General features: G+C 43.7%; 1 protein-coding gene across 2 annotated transcripts in view; it reads right to left on the bottom strand.

The window, feature by feature from the left end:
- ATG7 (autophagy related 7) overlaps positions 1 to 16,020 on the bottom strand; it is a 2,350,184-nt gene that overhangs the window by 840,880 nt on the left and 1,493,284 nt on the right. For both annotated transcript variants that reach the window (XM_044078060.1, XM_044078061.1), the window contains exon 14: positions 3,837 to 4,040. In XM_044078060.1, the coding sequence (XP_043933995.1) occupies positions 3,837 to 4,040 (204 nt within the window). The remainder of the gene's footprint in view (positions 1 to 3,836; positions 4,041 to 16,020) is intronic.

Raw genomic sequence — 16,020 nt, 5'->3', positions numbered from 1 at the left:
GATCAAATGGCTGAGATCCAAAATGGGTCTCAGGTCCCCTGATCTTTTCGGCACCAAAAAGAATCTGGAGTAATTACCTAATCCTACTTGGTCTGAGGGGACGGGCTGGATGGCTCCTTTTAACAGCAACTTTTGAACTTCTAAGGTTGTGGAATCCCTTTGTCTGGGTGGCACGACTGGGATTCTTCTGTTTGGAGGGGGATATGAAAGAAGGGGAATATGATAACCTCTGGAGATTACCTCTAATACCCACTTGTCTTGGGTGATGTCTCACCAGGCTTCTGGGTATAGAGAAATGCAACCGCCGACTGACTCCAGAGATGCACAGTCGGGTCTCCTCTCAGGAGCAATAGTAGGGAGAACCACGAAAGGATTTGCGGTCCCCCTGGTTATGCGGGCCTCCTCTGCCTCTAAGGTGGCGTCTACCTGAATTTCCACCCCATCCTCTGCCTCTGGAGGGGGAAATCACTCTGTGTGTCGTGAAAAAACCTCAACGATTTTCTAAACCACATTTTCCTACCCTTCTGGCCCTTGGGATAAGGTCTAGAAGGCATGGAAAAATGGACTCCCATGGCAGACAGGGCTTTTCCTTCCTGCTTGCACCTAGTGAGAGTGTCCTTCACCTAGGTTCCAAATAAGGATGAACCGTCAAAGGGCACACTGGTGAAGGTAGACTTGAAAGCCTCTGCGAAGTTGCACAGGAGCATCCAGTAGTGTCTCCTAAGAAAGACTCGGGAACCCGCAGCCCTGCTCACTCCATCAGCTGCGTAAGAGATCAGCCTCATGTTGGAGTTGGTAATAGAATTTAGGGTAGACATCTGAGCATTGACTTTCTAAGCTGCAGCATCAGAAACGTTACCCTGTAGAGAATCTCCCAACTCCTTTAGGAGATCTCTCTGGAGCCATGTAAAATGCGACAAATAGTTCAGCGACTGCAGTGTCAAGGCCGCTGAAGGCAACACACACTTCCCATAGCTGTCCATAGCCCTGGACTCCTTGTTAGGAGGATGGACGGTAGATGAAGTTTCTGCAAGTTCCTTCTTGGCGGCTGCTGCCATCACCATGGCATCTACTGGGATGTCTTTTGTAAGAAATTCTTTATCAGGGGGAGCGAACAAAAACTTGTTGGGTCTCCTAGGGACCAGTTCCACAGTGTCTGGAGTTTCCCACACCTTTCGACAAATGAGGTCCAGGAGCTCGTAGAATGGGGGAGAAACCCAAGAGTCAGAGGGTTGGGACCCAAAGGCCTTCAGGAACACCAACTCCTCCTCAGAAAGGGCTTTGGATGGCCGGTCGCCTCTCTGTCTCAGTATTTCCAAGATATCTGAAAAAGAGATATCGTCAGAAGACGACTTGGGGGACCCCTCTAACTCCTCAAGGTCAGTGTCAGACATGAGAGACTCATCTTGGGAGTCAATGTGCTTCCTCTTGCACACTCTCTTTCTGGGGTGGTCCTCAGGTAAAAAATCCGGGGAGGCCTCAGAAAGCTGGGGACCACTCATGGAAGTATCCTGAGGCCTTAGGTCTCCGCTGTCCCTAGACAGAAGGTGATCTGATACTGATATCGGTGCTGGAGGGGGAAGAATGTCAGTGCCGTGAGATGCAGCTGATGACCTGGCAAGCACACTCATGACCTCGAAAGCTGATTCCCCTGGCTCCGAAGGTCGACTAACGGCAGAAGACACCCTCCGAGCCGAGGAAATGAGGTTCGAAGCCAATGTCAGGTCCACGCTCACCAGAGCCAAAGCGCCGAGAGGAAGGCTTGGAGCCAAAGAAGATCAACCTGAGACTTTCCTCTCGGCTCTGACCCATGAATTGTGAATCCTGGACCCCGTGGATGGCACCTATGGGGTCGGATCAGAGTCGAGATGCCAGAAGGGGCTACTGGAACCGATCTCAAGGCGTCTGACGGAACAGACAGCTCTGGCTCCGAAGAAAGGTCCGGAGGAGGAACAGCCAAAGATGAAGGGAGGACGGGCTCCAGAGCCGAATGGGCCGGAGCCAAAAGCAATTTAACTAGCACCAATGACTGGAGCAGTTTCCTCACCACTCTATTGACATCATCATTGGAAAGGGTCCTAGAGGACCTAGAGGACATGGTCAAGGATCTGGATCTCCCTACAGAGGGAGACCTATGAGTCAGAGAAACTGGTCGAAAAACTGGAGACCGGCTCCAAACTGACAAATCTGTCACCGGCTCCAATAAACCGGGAGCCGATGTTGACATCATCGATGCACTGTCTTCTGTCTGCTCCGAAGCCAGTGGAGCCAAAGAAGCAACTGTAGTTCTAATGATTTTCTCCGGCGGCTCCGAGGATACTGACGGAGCTGGAGAGCGCTTCTTAGAGGATTTTTTTGTCCATCTTTTTGTCTGGTTTGGAAGGAGAGGACCTGGAACTGGAAGACCTCTCCAAATCCTCTTCAAAGGAAGGCTTCAGCAATTCCCTTAATATTAGCTTGTTCTTCCTCTCTTGCAGCACGCAAGGGCTGAAAGTGTGACAGAACAAGTAGGATTCCTGTAGATGAATAGCCCTCAAGCAATACACACACACAGAGTGTCCATCCGTCAAAGACATCTTGTTATTACACTTGACACACTTTTTAAAACCCAAAAGCCTGTGCTCTTTAGAATCCTTAGACATGCTGATGACAAGAACACACACACAGGGGAAAACAGCAGGGACACCTTCACCACAGTAACCAAACAGAGCACGGGAAACTAGAGCCTCTAACTTAAATGGCCTAGAGATCGCGGGATAACCACAGGGAGGACTAGGTCCTCTAAGTTAAAACGGGCCTAGCCCAGGGAATAAAACAGTCAAACAACAAAGAACCTGCTAACAGGTCTGCTACACAAAAACAGGGGAGGACTATGTCCTCTAACTGAAATGGGCCTAGCCTATAAACACCAAAGAAGGAAACGGGATATCAAGAAGGGTTCAACTGAACCGGTCAGAAGCAAAACACACACACTAGCTATGAAAATAGCTTTTGGAGCTACTAAATATAAATATAAATAGAAAAATTGTACTTAGCCACGGCCAAGAGCGAGACTACGTCCGAGCTGTACGAGCAGCAAACGATATCTGGGGATAGGCGCATTGCAGCATGGGATACCTCTTAGCCACGAGCCAATTGAAGACTTCGAACTAGAATATGGCCGAGTCGGAGCCGAGGTTCAGCTCTGAACCCACGGGTAAGAATGTAGGCGAGATTGGACTACATAACATCCACCAAATTCTGTATATCTTTGGGTAAGTCAGTTTCTAACTATAAAAACATAAACTATAAGGCTATCTGTACTGGGATTACTGCTCCAAAGACACGATTTGCTGGAGGCTGATCCCCTAGTTTGATTAAGAGTAAGGTAAGACAATCCCAAAATATATTACCCCTTCATCAGATCTTATACATTGCTCATTTTAGGAAATAATTGTTACCCTGCTGGAGTGTAAAAGTAATGGTGCAAGCATCCCCAATGAAATATTAATTTTAAGCTTTAAATGAGAGTCCATTTTATAAACACAGTATAAAGTGAGGTTGTTTTCATGAAGACACTAGACACTATGTCAGTGAAGTCATTGCTTAATAATGTCACTTACCAATTACTACACATTCTTTTATCTTATACATTTCAGCTCATTCAGAAGCAGAAGGAATAAGAGGGGTCACACAACTTTGCAGCAGGTTTTGAACCACTCAGCTTAAGAGTAAACTTAAATTTTTATTATGGAAAACTTAAAGGAAAAATCAAACATATTGAATAATGTTAGGATACCATCAGCTTTAGTTTTACATTAAGCCAAGATAAAGTATGAAATTAACAATCTACTTACATTTCCAGGTGCCACAACGTCATTGCAGAAATAGCAGCCTAATTTGTAGCCAGGAATGTTGGAAAACAGGGAAGATCCAGAGGCTGTACTGGAGCTCATTGTGGATGTGCAGCAGGATTCCCCAGATTCCCGATCCCTCTGTTTCTTTAGTCCATGTCTCATCACAACAAACGTATCAAATCCTAAGGCTGCATTAATTACCAGCTGGGGAAAGAGAACACAAAGGCAAAATGTCGCATGAGCATAACTGCAGTCTTAAAATGTTTTAAGATCAGAAAATGTGTCAATAATTACTTCAATACCCATTAACCACTTGAAGAAATAAAGTTACTAATTTTCCTCTAAAATAGATACAAAAAACTCCGGCTGTACTCGGTGGCATATTGCTTACTCAGAGGTGATCTCTGCCTGGCTTACAAAGCCATGTCCAACTCAGAACTGATGGACATGCTCCACCTAAAGAAATCCAAGTCACTGCGAGCCATGACTCTAGTGAGCTAAACCCCGCCCCATCAATAAACAGAACATGCTGGAGGGATAGATTCCTGTCACGGAGACTCCCCCCATGCTTTGGAACAAAATTCCTAACTACATTAGGCAGAGCCTCTCACTAACGCTCTTCAAGAGAAACCTTGCCGAGTGGATGGGTAACAAAAAATACACCCCTGGGATCACTTCATTGGCTCTACTTGACAGAGGCTCAGTTAATCAATGGGGCGGCGAAAGCCGACACACTCTGGCTAGGCTTATAAATGCCCTCAGGCAGATAGCCTAGTACATACCTATGAACCTATTATAATAAGGAAAATTGTAGAACTACATAACAATTACTTCTGTTCTGACTTTGTATCTGTCAAGAAATTATTTACTGGAAGACAAACAACAAAATGTCAACATTTAAAACAAAAAAATGGTATTTACAAAAACTTAATAGAGGGATAAACAACAAACTAAACGCATACATACATTCATACCTGCACAAAAGAATAGCTGGTTCAACCAGTGCCCTGGGCCAGTACTTTGAACCAGTGCTTCACCCCCTCAGCTCTTTAAGTGAAGAGCAAATAAATAACAAGCTGATCGCTACATTCTAAATGATCGACTTATTACAGTTAGAGCTATGCCCCTCTCTCAGCTCTTCCACAAAAAAAAAAATGGACATTCCTTCTATTAGCACACCAACCAGGTGGCCAGAAGCATGACTCACCTCCTCCCTCCCTGCGGACCTAGCCATTCAGGTCCCATTTCTTTGAATGGCTCCAAACCCTCCTTTAACATATTTTATTAAAAAATAAATAATTTCTTCTTTTTAAACTGTACAAACAGTTGCTACAGTTTATACCCATCCTGTTCGGAGTGCTACAGAGCTCAAGTTTTAGTTTATAAAAAAAAAATTCTTCTTTTTAAACTCTAGCAAACAGCTGCTACAGTTTATACCCTGGTTGCACAGACTGTTATGGTGCCCATATCTTAGTTTAAAAAACAAATTTTTTCTGCTTAAACTGTTTGCTGCAAATGCAGCAAACAGTTGCTAAAGTTTATACCCTGTCTGCATGGAGAGCTACAGCTCCCAGGTTTTAGTTTAATTTTTTTTGTACTTTTAAACTGCAGTGCTAAAGTTTGGACCACACACAGAGCTAAAAGCCATTACTGCATTAAACATTGATTGGGATCGGCTGATTGTGCCCCCCCAACACTTTATACCCTGGGCACTTGCCCCTCTTGTACCTACATATATATACATAAATAAAAAACAATGACAAAGGGGTGAGAGACTTATCTATGCCATTGTTTACCTAAAAATGACTAGTAATTCAGGAGCTGAAGGGATGGATAGAGAAGGGAGGAGGAACTGATCTGGGAAACAGTATGGGTTCTAGTGGAGAATGGATGCAAAGTTCCATCAGCTATGCAAGTTACATTAGCAGAAAGAGTAGATGAGATGGCACTCTGCAGTCCTGTGTAATGGGAACATGGTATGACCGTCATAGCTTCATTGCAGGAGTTCTCCCTTTTGGGTTCGTCCAGTCAAACCCATCCAAGCTGCAGTTTTTCTACATGAAAAAAATCTTCCTCCTCTGGTCATTATATGACAACCCCTTTTACAGCTGTACAATGAGTCAGCTGGGGAAGAAGCACGGGACTGAGGTCCAACAGTGGGTTACAGGCCAATAACACTAAACTATGAACTTTCTGGATACCAACTCTGTAATAATCAGTATGAATGAAGAAGCTAACTTTTTAGTTAAAGGATTTAAAATTATCTCTAATGCTGTAAATAAATGTAATGCTACCTGTCTGGTAGACATAAAACTATTTAAAGGCTCACAGTAAATATGACTGTCACAAAGTTGTGCAAATAAAGGCAATAAATTCTGGACCTTGTAATAAATGGCGGCAGTGCTCAGAAAAGCCTTTTGCTTGGTTCATCTCATAACTTAAAGGATTACATCCAGAAACAAAGGAGGTTATTACCTCTCTGTACTGCTCCCTCATTAGACCTATAATTTAGTATAATGACCCACTTGGTATGTACCTCTCCAAACACCTGCACCAACTGGAAAAGCCACAAAAATACCTCACAAAGAGAATCCATGGCCTCCAACACCTGTCTTATGTGGACAGGCTGATATCACTATCACTTTATCCGGTATCATACAGACTGCTAAGAGGTGACCTGTGTCTCGCTTATAAGGCAATATTGGACCCTGACCTACTAGAGATGCTCCATATCCGTAAATCTAACTCCTCATGCATTACATGCTCGATAGGCCTAAATCTAAAATACGACATCAACAAAACCTGCTGGAGAGAGAGGTTTGTCTCCCAGAGGCTGCTCTGTCTCTGGAATAGACTTCCCATACATGTCAAACAGAGTACATCATTGGCCCTCTTCAAACGCAACCTTGATGAGTGGATGGGAACCCACAAATGTGTCCCAGGGGTTCCACCTCTGTCCCTCATTGACAGGGGCAACAGGTGCTGAGGTTTCTTTTTTGGGGATAATCTCTTGGCTAGGCTTGTAAGAGCCCTAGGGCCATTAGCCTAGTAACTTCCTATGATGAGCCTATGATCCTACGGTCATAACAACTACTTGCGATGTCAACATACCTGTCATAAAAATGAGACTACCAAAGGCGGATTTACTCAACTTAGCTACTGAAAAGCTGCCTCTCTCCATGTCCAACTGCTCATAAATTTGAATAAATATCAAACTTCTGACCTACTGATTTTCTAAAAGTCCGAATAACAGAAACATATGCAAGTATATCTGACAAATTATCTAAAGATAAAAAAAAGGAGAGAGAGACAAATGCAGTGTTTAAATGGCAATGGTAGCTTGTTTATAATTTAAGCAAACCTTGCCACAAACTAATCACTCTTTTCTAAATACTTACATTCATTTCTTGTAGCAAATTGTCTAAGCTGGTGTCAATCATATAAGCATGTACAGAGTTTCAAAAAGACATAAGCCTGCCAATGTCTTCAATACGAAGAAAATGGCATCATCCCAATGCATTGACACAAATGAGTACAGTCAGAGTTTACATAGCTTACTTGTCCCTATATAAATGTTACTTGTAGTCCCACTGCTTACTTTGTGAGAAACATATTAACTTTCTCTAGTTGTAGGACATGTCTTACTGAAAAAAGGTACATGATACTCACTGTCTAAAATCTGTGTCAACATGCAACCGAATCAAATTAAACTTTATTTAGCTGCCTATCTAACCTGGCAGTTTACAACACTAAGATAAAATGCATAAACAAACAGCCAAATAAACAAAGGCCTACAGATGTTAGGAGTATGCAGTATTAAACAGGTTCCCAAATGCATCGTTAAAAAGTTCCACACTACTTCACTTCCTAAACAATGCACACAGTCTTACTCTGTTGTAAAAGCAAGTTCCACAAGTCAGAAGCAACCTCACAAATAAAAAGTACACTGCTTGCAGACAAAAGAAAAATACATTAGTCCAGAGGATTCAAGTCTAAACTTGAGGAATGTTAATTACAATTAAGCTGAGTAGTGTTCCCCAGCACCTTTAAATTGGTAAGACCGTAGTCATATATGGCTTTAACCACCCTCAAAAGAACTTTAAAACTGATCTAATTCTTGAGGTGAAGCCAGTGAAGAGAAAGAAGAAGAAATATAATGCTCTAGCTACGTATCCTTGAGAACACTCGCTGCAGAGTTTTGCACTCACTTCAGCCTGTCCCATTTCAGTGATCAACAGGCCCAGATAAAGAGCATTACAGCAGTCAACAGAAGACATGTCAATGCTTGTGCAAACACTACCATGGCATACAATTAAATAAGGTGCTTAATATTGATGAAATCTCCAGCTGGAGATAAAAGATCAGATAATACTGCCACCTTGTTCTGAAATGTCAGTTGGTCAATAAGGGTCACTCCAAGAGTGTACATCTGGGACATAAACTGTAACACATGAAGCCCATAAACAATGTAAGAGATAAGGATAGGAGTTGTGGAAGGCCTTACAGTGGCATGAATAGTCGTGGAAACATCCTTATCCGGAATGAGCTTAAGGGCATTACCTGGAATCTAAGTGACTTTAAATTCCTGAATGGGTATGATTAATCCACATGCTCCTCATGAAAATACTATGGTGACAATTGGATGTCATTAGCAAAACAGGGATATTTTAAGTCTCTCCATCAAACTAAGTCACCGAGTGGAAGTACTCACAGTGAATACAAAAGAGGATCCAGAGTGGAGCCCTGTGGCAAAATTTGGACTATCCAGGTGTTCCCTTCAGTATCTACCTTCATTACATAGGACCAAAACCCACTGATATGTCAGTAAATATGTCAAAACTCCTGGCCGGCTTAAGTACTACTGAAATTAACTCTGAACCCACTAAACCAAACCTTCAATCCAATAGACACACCTTACTATATTTTGTAATAACTAATAATCCTACAATATTTATCCTCACTATACAAGCACCCTCCTTTAGTGATCACTGTTCCATACCTTTCTCAGTACATAATCTAACATTAAAATATAAACCTAAACTTATCACCTTTACCACTCATCTTAAAAATCACTTTGTTGCCCTTGACTGGTCGCACTCAGTTGCCATAAAAGACCCCGGTGAAGTAGCTAACAACCTTATCAAAACCCTACTGCACTTGCATAACAAATTATTTCCCTTTGTACAAAGGCTACTTTGACCTCATAAACACAAATAAGTATCTAACAAACTCAAACACCTCCTGAAATTACATGATGAAGCATGATGCTATTGGAGATGCAACCTCTCCACAGATTTCTGAACTAAATATACCTCACTATGCAACTTAGACAAGCAATCCATCCGCAGACATAAAAACAACCACTAAAAACAAACAAATCTCACTTTTAGCCAAACCTAAAAGACACTGGAGAGAAATCAACCTGTTGACTAAGTGAAAGATGCAACATAGTTCCATTCCCCCGAACTCTTCTACTACCAGCATGTACAATCTCTCATGCACTAACTTCCTCAATGAGTTAAGCAACCTGCCACACATCAACAACATAAACCTACAACCCCCTTCATTCCATTATTCTACTTCAAAAAGATTAGATCAAAAGACACTGAAACACAATCAGACCAAATACAAACAGATACTCCCCCAGGCTCAGACAACCTAGCCCCTTGGTTCATTTACCTTTGTAAGGACGTCATCTCCCACCCTCCCACTCACACATACAATCTCTGATTAACTAATAAGACTATGCCTCAGATAAGGAAAACAGCAATAGTCATTCCTATTCCAAATCTACCCAAGCCAGCTACTGCTTCACAATTCTGTCTTATCTCAATACTTCTCACTTCAGGTAAAATGTCAGAAAAAAAATGATCTACAATCAAATTACACTTATTTACATCAATACCATCTTCTATCCAGGAAATAACATTGATTCTGTTCCAGCCTCTGCACCATAACAGCTATCTTCTCCATCATAAATGACATCATGTCCATTATGGACAAAACAAACCTGGCAGGAGCAGTCCTTTTTGACCTCACAAAAGCCTTTAATCTAATTGAGTATAACTTGTTATTTGACAAGTTAACTGAAATAGGCATTAGTGATGATGCAGAAAAAGAAGTTATGTACCTACCATAACATTCCATGTGAGTTGTTCATCTCACCTTCATTCTTACAGAAGGGTTTGGAGCCGATCCTCAGCTCCGAGTCGGCCTACTACAAAGCTCGAGGTCTTCAGACAGCTCGAGGCCAAGTCCCTATCCCACGATGCACCTAGAGTTACCTCAGATCTTGTTTGCTGTGTATAATAATACCATATGTCATTCTATCACTCTATAAGAGAAAGCCACAGAAGGGTTGAGCAACCAGGAAGAATCCAGCATCTCAATCTTTAAAAAAACCTGGAGGGGTAGGAGGGTGGGAAGTAAAAAAGAAGGCGAGATGAACAAATCACATGGAACGTTATGGTAAGTACATAACTTCTTTATGTGAAGTTGTTCTATCTCGCCGTTCATTCTTACAGATGGGTAGCATGCCAAGCACCATCTACCTCGGGTGGCTCATGGGAGTATGTTTTTTTTCAGGACAGAAGACCCAAAAGAGGCCCTGCCAACTTTGTAATGAGTGATAAAGGTACGAGGTCTTGACCAAGTGGCTGCTGCACAAATGTTATCTATAGGAAGTCTAGCAGAAAAGGCAGAGGATGTAGACACGGCTCTTGTTGTAAGGGCATATTAGCAGCTGAATAAGCAAATGTGATACAATGGGATAACCAGTTAGACAAAGTTGTTTTTGCCACTGACATAACTTTTCTGGAATCTGAAAAGGAAACGAAAAGCTGATTTTCTAAAGTCCTTTGTCTTAGCCAAGTAAAATCTGAGCTATCTATGAGCATCATGCTTGTGCAGCATATACTCTAAGTTGTTGGGAGTGATTGGAGAAGAACACTGGTAAATCAATAATTTGGTTAAGGTTAGCTTCAGTATAAAGTTTAGGCAAAAAAGAGGGATTAGTTCAACGTGAGACTCTGTCAGCATGGAAAATCAAATAAGGAGGCTTAATGGATAAGGCTTGAAGCTCTGACACTCTGCGGGCAGATGTGAGAGCTACTAAAAAGATAGTCTTCCATGACAAATATTTCAAATCACATGATGAAGCAGGTTGGAATGGAAGGAGAATAATGCGAGAAAGCATAAAATTTAGATTTCATGGGGTATACAGAGATTTCACAGTTGGTCTGAGATGAAAGGTCCCTTTGAGAAAGGCTTTGGATAGTTTGTGTGACATTATGTTCAATCCTTCAAATCCAAGGTGAAAATTAGAGATAGCAGCAAGCTGAACTCGAACCGTTGGTGCTGCAGCTCCTTTGTTGGAAATCATGGTCAAGAATTCTAGTATAGAAGCCATAGGGGCTAGGTAGGGATCAATGTAGTTTTGAGAGGCCCATACAGAAAATGTTTTCCATTTGCTAAGGTATAGCTTCCTCATAGAGGATTTATGAGAGGATATTAGAATTTGCTGCATCTCATTAGAAAGGTTATGGAACCTGGCTATGATGGGAATTGGAGCAGCCAAGCTGTCAGCTTCAAGGACTGAAGAGAGGGATGAAGTCAGAAGATCTGGAACTGGGTCCAGAATCCAAGGATCCCCCAACTGATGAAGCTGAAAGAAGGGGAACCAAACCTGACGAGGCCAATGGGGGCTATTAGAATGATGGGCCTTCCCAGGGCTTTTGCTTTCTGTAGTACTTTAGGTATCAGCAGAATTGATGGGAATGCATAGAGGAGACCCGGAGGCCAATCATGTACGAGTGCATCCCTTGGGGTTTCTCCCAGAGGGGGAATCAGGCCAAAGTATATTCTGCATTGTGTGTTCATGTGGTTAGCGAAAAGGTCGCAGCAAAGCTGGCCCCACCTGTGGAATATCCTGCCTGTTATTTCTTTCTTGAGGGACCACTCATGAGGTAACAAAATTGCTCTACTCAGCTTTTCTGCTATCACGTTGGACTTCCCCGGGATGTGCGTTGCTAACAGAAAGTGCTGGGTGGATGTAGCCCACTGCCATACTCTTAAGGCCTCATGACAAAGGGGGTAGGACCTGGTTCCTCCTTGTTTGTTCAAGTACCAGACCACTGACATGTTGTCTGTCTGAATCGCAATTGTACCCAAACAAAGAGAGTCCTGGAAGTACTGCAACCCTAAAAGTACTGCTCTCATCTCTAGGACATTGATATGCAGATGTGTCTCTTGATCGGTCCATGTGGCTTGGGCTGTTCTTCCCTGAAAATACCCCCACCCTATCAGGGAAGCGTCCATGGTCACTGTGGCTGATGGAGGGGGTAGAACAAAAGGATGACCTATCGTGACATGAAGAGAGGTCAACCACCACTGAATATCCTTTTTGCATGTGTTTGTGATCATTACAAGATGAGACACTGGGAGCTCTTGGTAAGACCATTGAGTGAACAACATCCATTGCAGAATCCGCATGTGCATACGACCCAATGGTATGGCTAATATTGCAGCTGCCATCATGCCTAAACAATTTAGCACTTCTGATGCTGGAGCCTTGTGTTTGGATATGATATTGTGGACCTGCTGACGGAGTAGTAAGACTCTTTCTGCTGGAAGTCTCAGAGTGGTGGTGGTGGTGTCCAATTTTGCTCCGATAAAAACGGTATGTTGCGATGGCAACAAGGCAGATTTTCCTGAGTTTATTGTAATGCCCAACTGACAGCAGAGTGAAAGAGTGGTGTCCCTGGCTTGTATGAGTTGATGCCTGGTGGTGGTGGTGAGGAGCCAATCGTCTAGGTACGGAAACACCTGGAATCCTAAACGTCTCAGGTGAGCCGTGACCACTGCCATGCATTTGGTGAACACTCTGGGGGCTGTAGTGAGACCAAAGGGCAGGGCTCGAAACTGGTAATGATTGGCAACCAGCCAGAAGTGCAGATGATCCCTGGATGGTCTGGTCATTTTTATGTGGTAGTAGGCATCCTGAAGATCTATCGAGCACATCCAATTGTCTTTCCCTATAAAGGGAAGTATCAACTGAAGCGTGACCATCCGGAACTTTTCTTTCTTGACAGAGCTGTTTAGTCTGCTGAGGTCCAATATGGGTTTCCAGTCCCCTGTCTTTTTTTGGAACTAAAAAGAATCTTGAGTAAGTCCTGGATCCTATCTGGTCTGCTGGGTTGGATGACTCTTTTTGTTAGCAACGATTGGACCTCTATTGTTCCTTGTTCCCTGTAACTGTGTGGAACGTCCGGGATTTGTCTTGTCAATGGAAGGGTGTGGCAAAAGGAATGAAATATCCTCTGGAAATGATACTTTGTACCCAGCTGTCATCTGTTATTTTGAGCCAGGCATCTGGATACAAACATAAGCGACCCCCGACTGCCTCCAGAGTAGGACAGTCGGGCCTCCTTTCAGGAGCGCTGGTAGGGCTTCCCAAAGAACTGATCTCTGTTGCCTGGTTTTGCGGACCCCCTCTGCCGCAAGAGTGGTGTCTTCCATTATTGCCCCCTCCTCTGCCCCTGGAGGGGGGTTCATCACGTGTGTCCTGAAAGGCTCCTTGGGCTTTGCAGAACCACATCTTTCCTCCCCTTTGACCCTTGGGGTACGGTCTGGTAGGGGTGGAAAAACAGACTCTGACGGCAGACAGAGTCTTTCCTTCCTGCTCACACCTGGTAAAAGTTTCCTTAACTCTGGGCCCGAAAAGGGACGAACCATCAAAGGGGGTATTTACAAAGGATGACTTAAAGGGCTCCACGAAGGAACACAAGCGCATCCAGGAGTGTCTCCCAAGAGCAATTCCTGTACCTGCTGCCTGCTTGCTCCATCGGCTGCATATGAAATGAGGCACATGGGCAAGTTTACTATGGAGTGGAGGGTAAGCAAGCTGAGAAGCAACTTTATCTGAAGAGTATCTCCGAGCTCTTTTAGGAGATCTCTTTGCAGTCTAGTAAAGTGGGTTAGATAGTTGAGTGAATGCAGTGCAAAAGACACCGAACTGTAAGTGTGTTTCCCATATCATAGCCATGATCCTAGAATCTCTGTTACGAGGATTGATAGAGGAGGAAGTTTCTGTAATTTCCTTTTTGGTGGCTGTTGCCACCACCATGGCATCAACTGGCACACCCTTAGTAAGAAAAGATGTGTCCTGGGGGGCATAAATAAATTTATTAGGCCTCCTGGAGACATGCTCCATGGTGTCCGGAGACTCCCACACCCTCCCTTCGTGAGACCAGCTGCATAAGCTCATCGAAGAGCAGAGACACCCAAGAGGTGGAGGGCTGAGACCTGAAAGCCTTCAGGAGAACCGACTCATCTTCAGAAGGGTTAGTGGACTGCCAGTCATCCCTTTGCCTAAGGATTTCTAATATCTCAGCAAATGAGAGATCCTCAGAGGGGGACCATGGGGACCCTTCTGATTCATCCAAGTTGGTATTGGATGTGAGGGACTCCTGTGGTAAGTCTAAATGCTTCCTCATACAGATTCTCTTCCTGGGAACCTCATCAGTGGGGACTTCTGGTGAGGTCTTGGAAGAGCAGGGGTTACCCAATGGGGCTTCCTGAGGCTCTGGGTCTCTACGCTTGGCAAGGATCTGTGAGGCAGAAGCAGACACAGGCGCTTTTGGGGAGGAGGTAGCCGGACCTGAAGTTGAAGATGTCTTAGGAGACATAACTCTCCTCATGGCTTCGAAGGCACCTCTGCTCTGATGAGAAGGGACTGACAGATCCGAGGACACCATCGATATCCCCGGAACCGGGACAGTGGGCTCTGAGCCAGAGGTAGGAGCCGAGCTCATCCGAGTCGAAGCCCCGAGAGGTAGAGTCATAACTGACAAGTCGGTCTGACTATCCTCCCCAGACCAGACCAGAGAGTGTCAGCTCCTAGATTCCTCGATTGACACCGAGGATGTCAGAGTAAATGGAGCCAAAGACACTGGAGCAGACGTCAGCTCCAAAGGCACAACGATCAAGTCCGACTCCTCTGGCTACGAAGGACCAGTATGGCTCAGAGGAGGAAGAGTAGTAGACTGTAAAAGGATCTTTGGTTCTGAAGCCATTTGGTTTGGAGCCGATAAGAATTTAGCAAAGGACGGTGCCTGTAAATGCTTTTGCACCACATGATCCACCTCCAAATTGGAAAGGCTAATCGAAGAATGAGATGAGTGGATAGAAGGAGGTACAGACTGCAGACTTAGGCACTTCGGATACCAGTTCCAAAACCAGGGACTGGCTCCGAGGTCTGTGGGGTACTGATGTCGAAGATTTTTTTGATTTCTTTACCTCAGAAGAAGTAGAAGCCTTAGAAGACTTTGAGGATTTGCTGGATCCGTCCTGGTCACTTAAAGCTTCTTGAAAGGAAGGTTTAACTAAACCTCTGTCAAGTAACTTTCCCTTTCTCTCCTGGAAAACCCTAGAAGAGAAAGAATGACACATGGAGCAGCTTTCCTGGAGATGCAGTGCTCCCAAACAATAAACACAATTCACATGACTGTCAGTGACAGACATTTTCTGCCCACATTTAGGACATTTCTTAAACCCTGATTTAGGGGGTTTATCTTTATCATGGTCAGCCATACTGTAACACACAATGTCAACAGGGTGCTGTAAAAAAAACTAGACACACCCAAACAAGAAATATAAAGCAAGCCCTTTTAAAACTATGGGCTAAAATAGTAATCAGTACACACACACACACACACACACACACACACACACACACACACACACACACACACACACACACACACACAAAACTATTTATCTAAACTCTAAAGAGTAAAGATTTCAAAGCTGTGACAGAAAGGTCACTATTCTAAGCACACAACTACAATGTAAAGTACTAATAAAGATTTAACAAGGCCTAAATAAAACGAGGCCAAGATAGCTAACTACTAGTTTAAGAAAAAAGGCACACCAAGGGAAGGGAAACTACACAAAAAGCTATAAGAGCTTATCTAAGTATCTAAAGATATAAATCAGAAATTAGTATTCAAGAAAAAATAAGGTTTTAACTGGCCCGAGCTAGTGAGAACCTCCGATCTATTGCAGCGGCAAACTATATGTGAGGAAACTCTAGGTGCATCATGGGTTAGGGACTTGGCCTCGAGCTATCTGAAGACCTCGAGCTTTGTAGTAGGCAGACTCGGAGCCGAGGATTGGCTCCGAACCC

Source organism: Protopterus annectens, chromosome 7.part0 (assembly GCF_019279795.1).
Source record: "Protopterus annectens isolate FY-2018-M chromosome 7.part0, PAN1.0, whole genome shotgun sequence".
NCBI lineage: Eukaryota > Metazoa > Chordata > Ceratodontiformes > Protopteridae > Protopterus > Protopterus annectens.
Note: the sequence above shows the minus strand (reverse complement) of the source record. Positions and strands in the feature narration are given on the sequence as shown.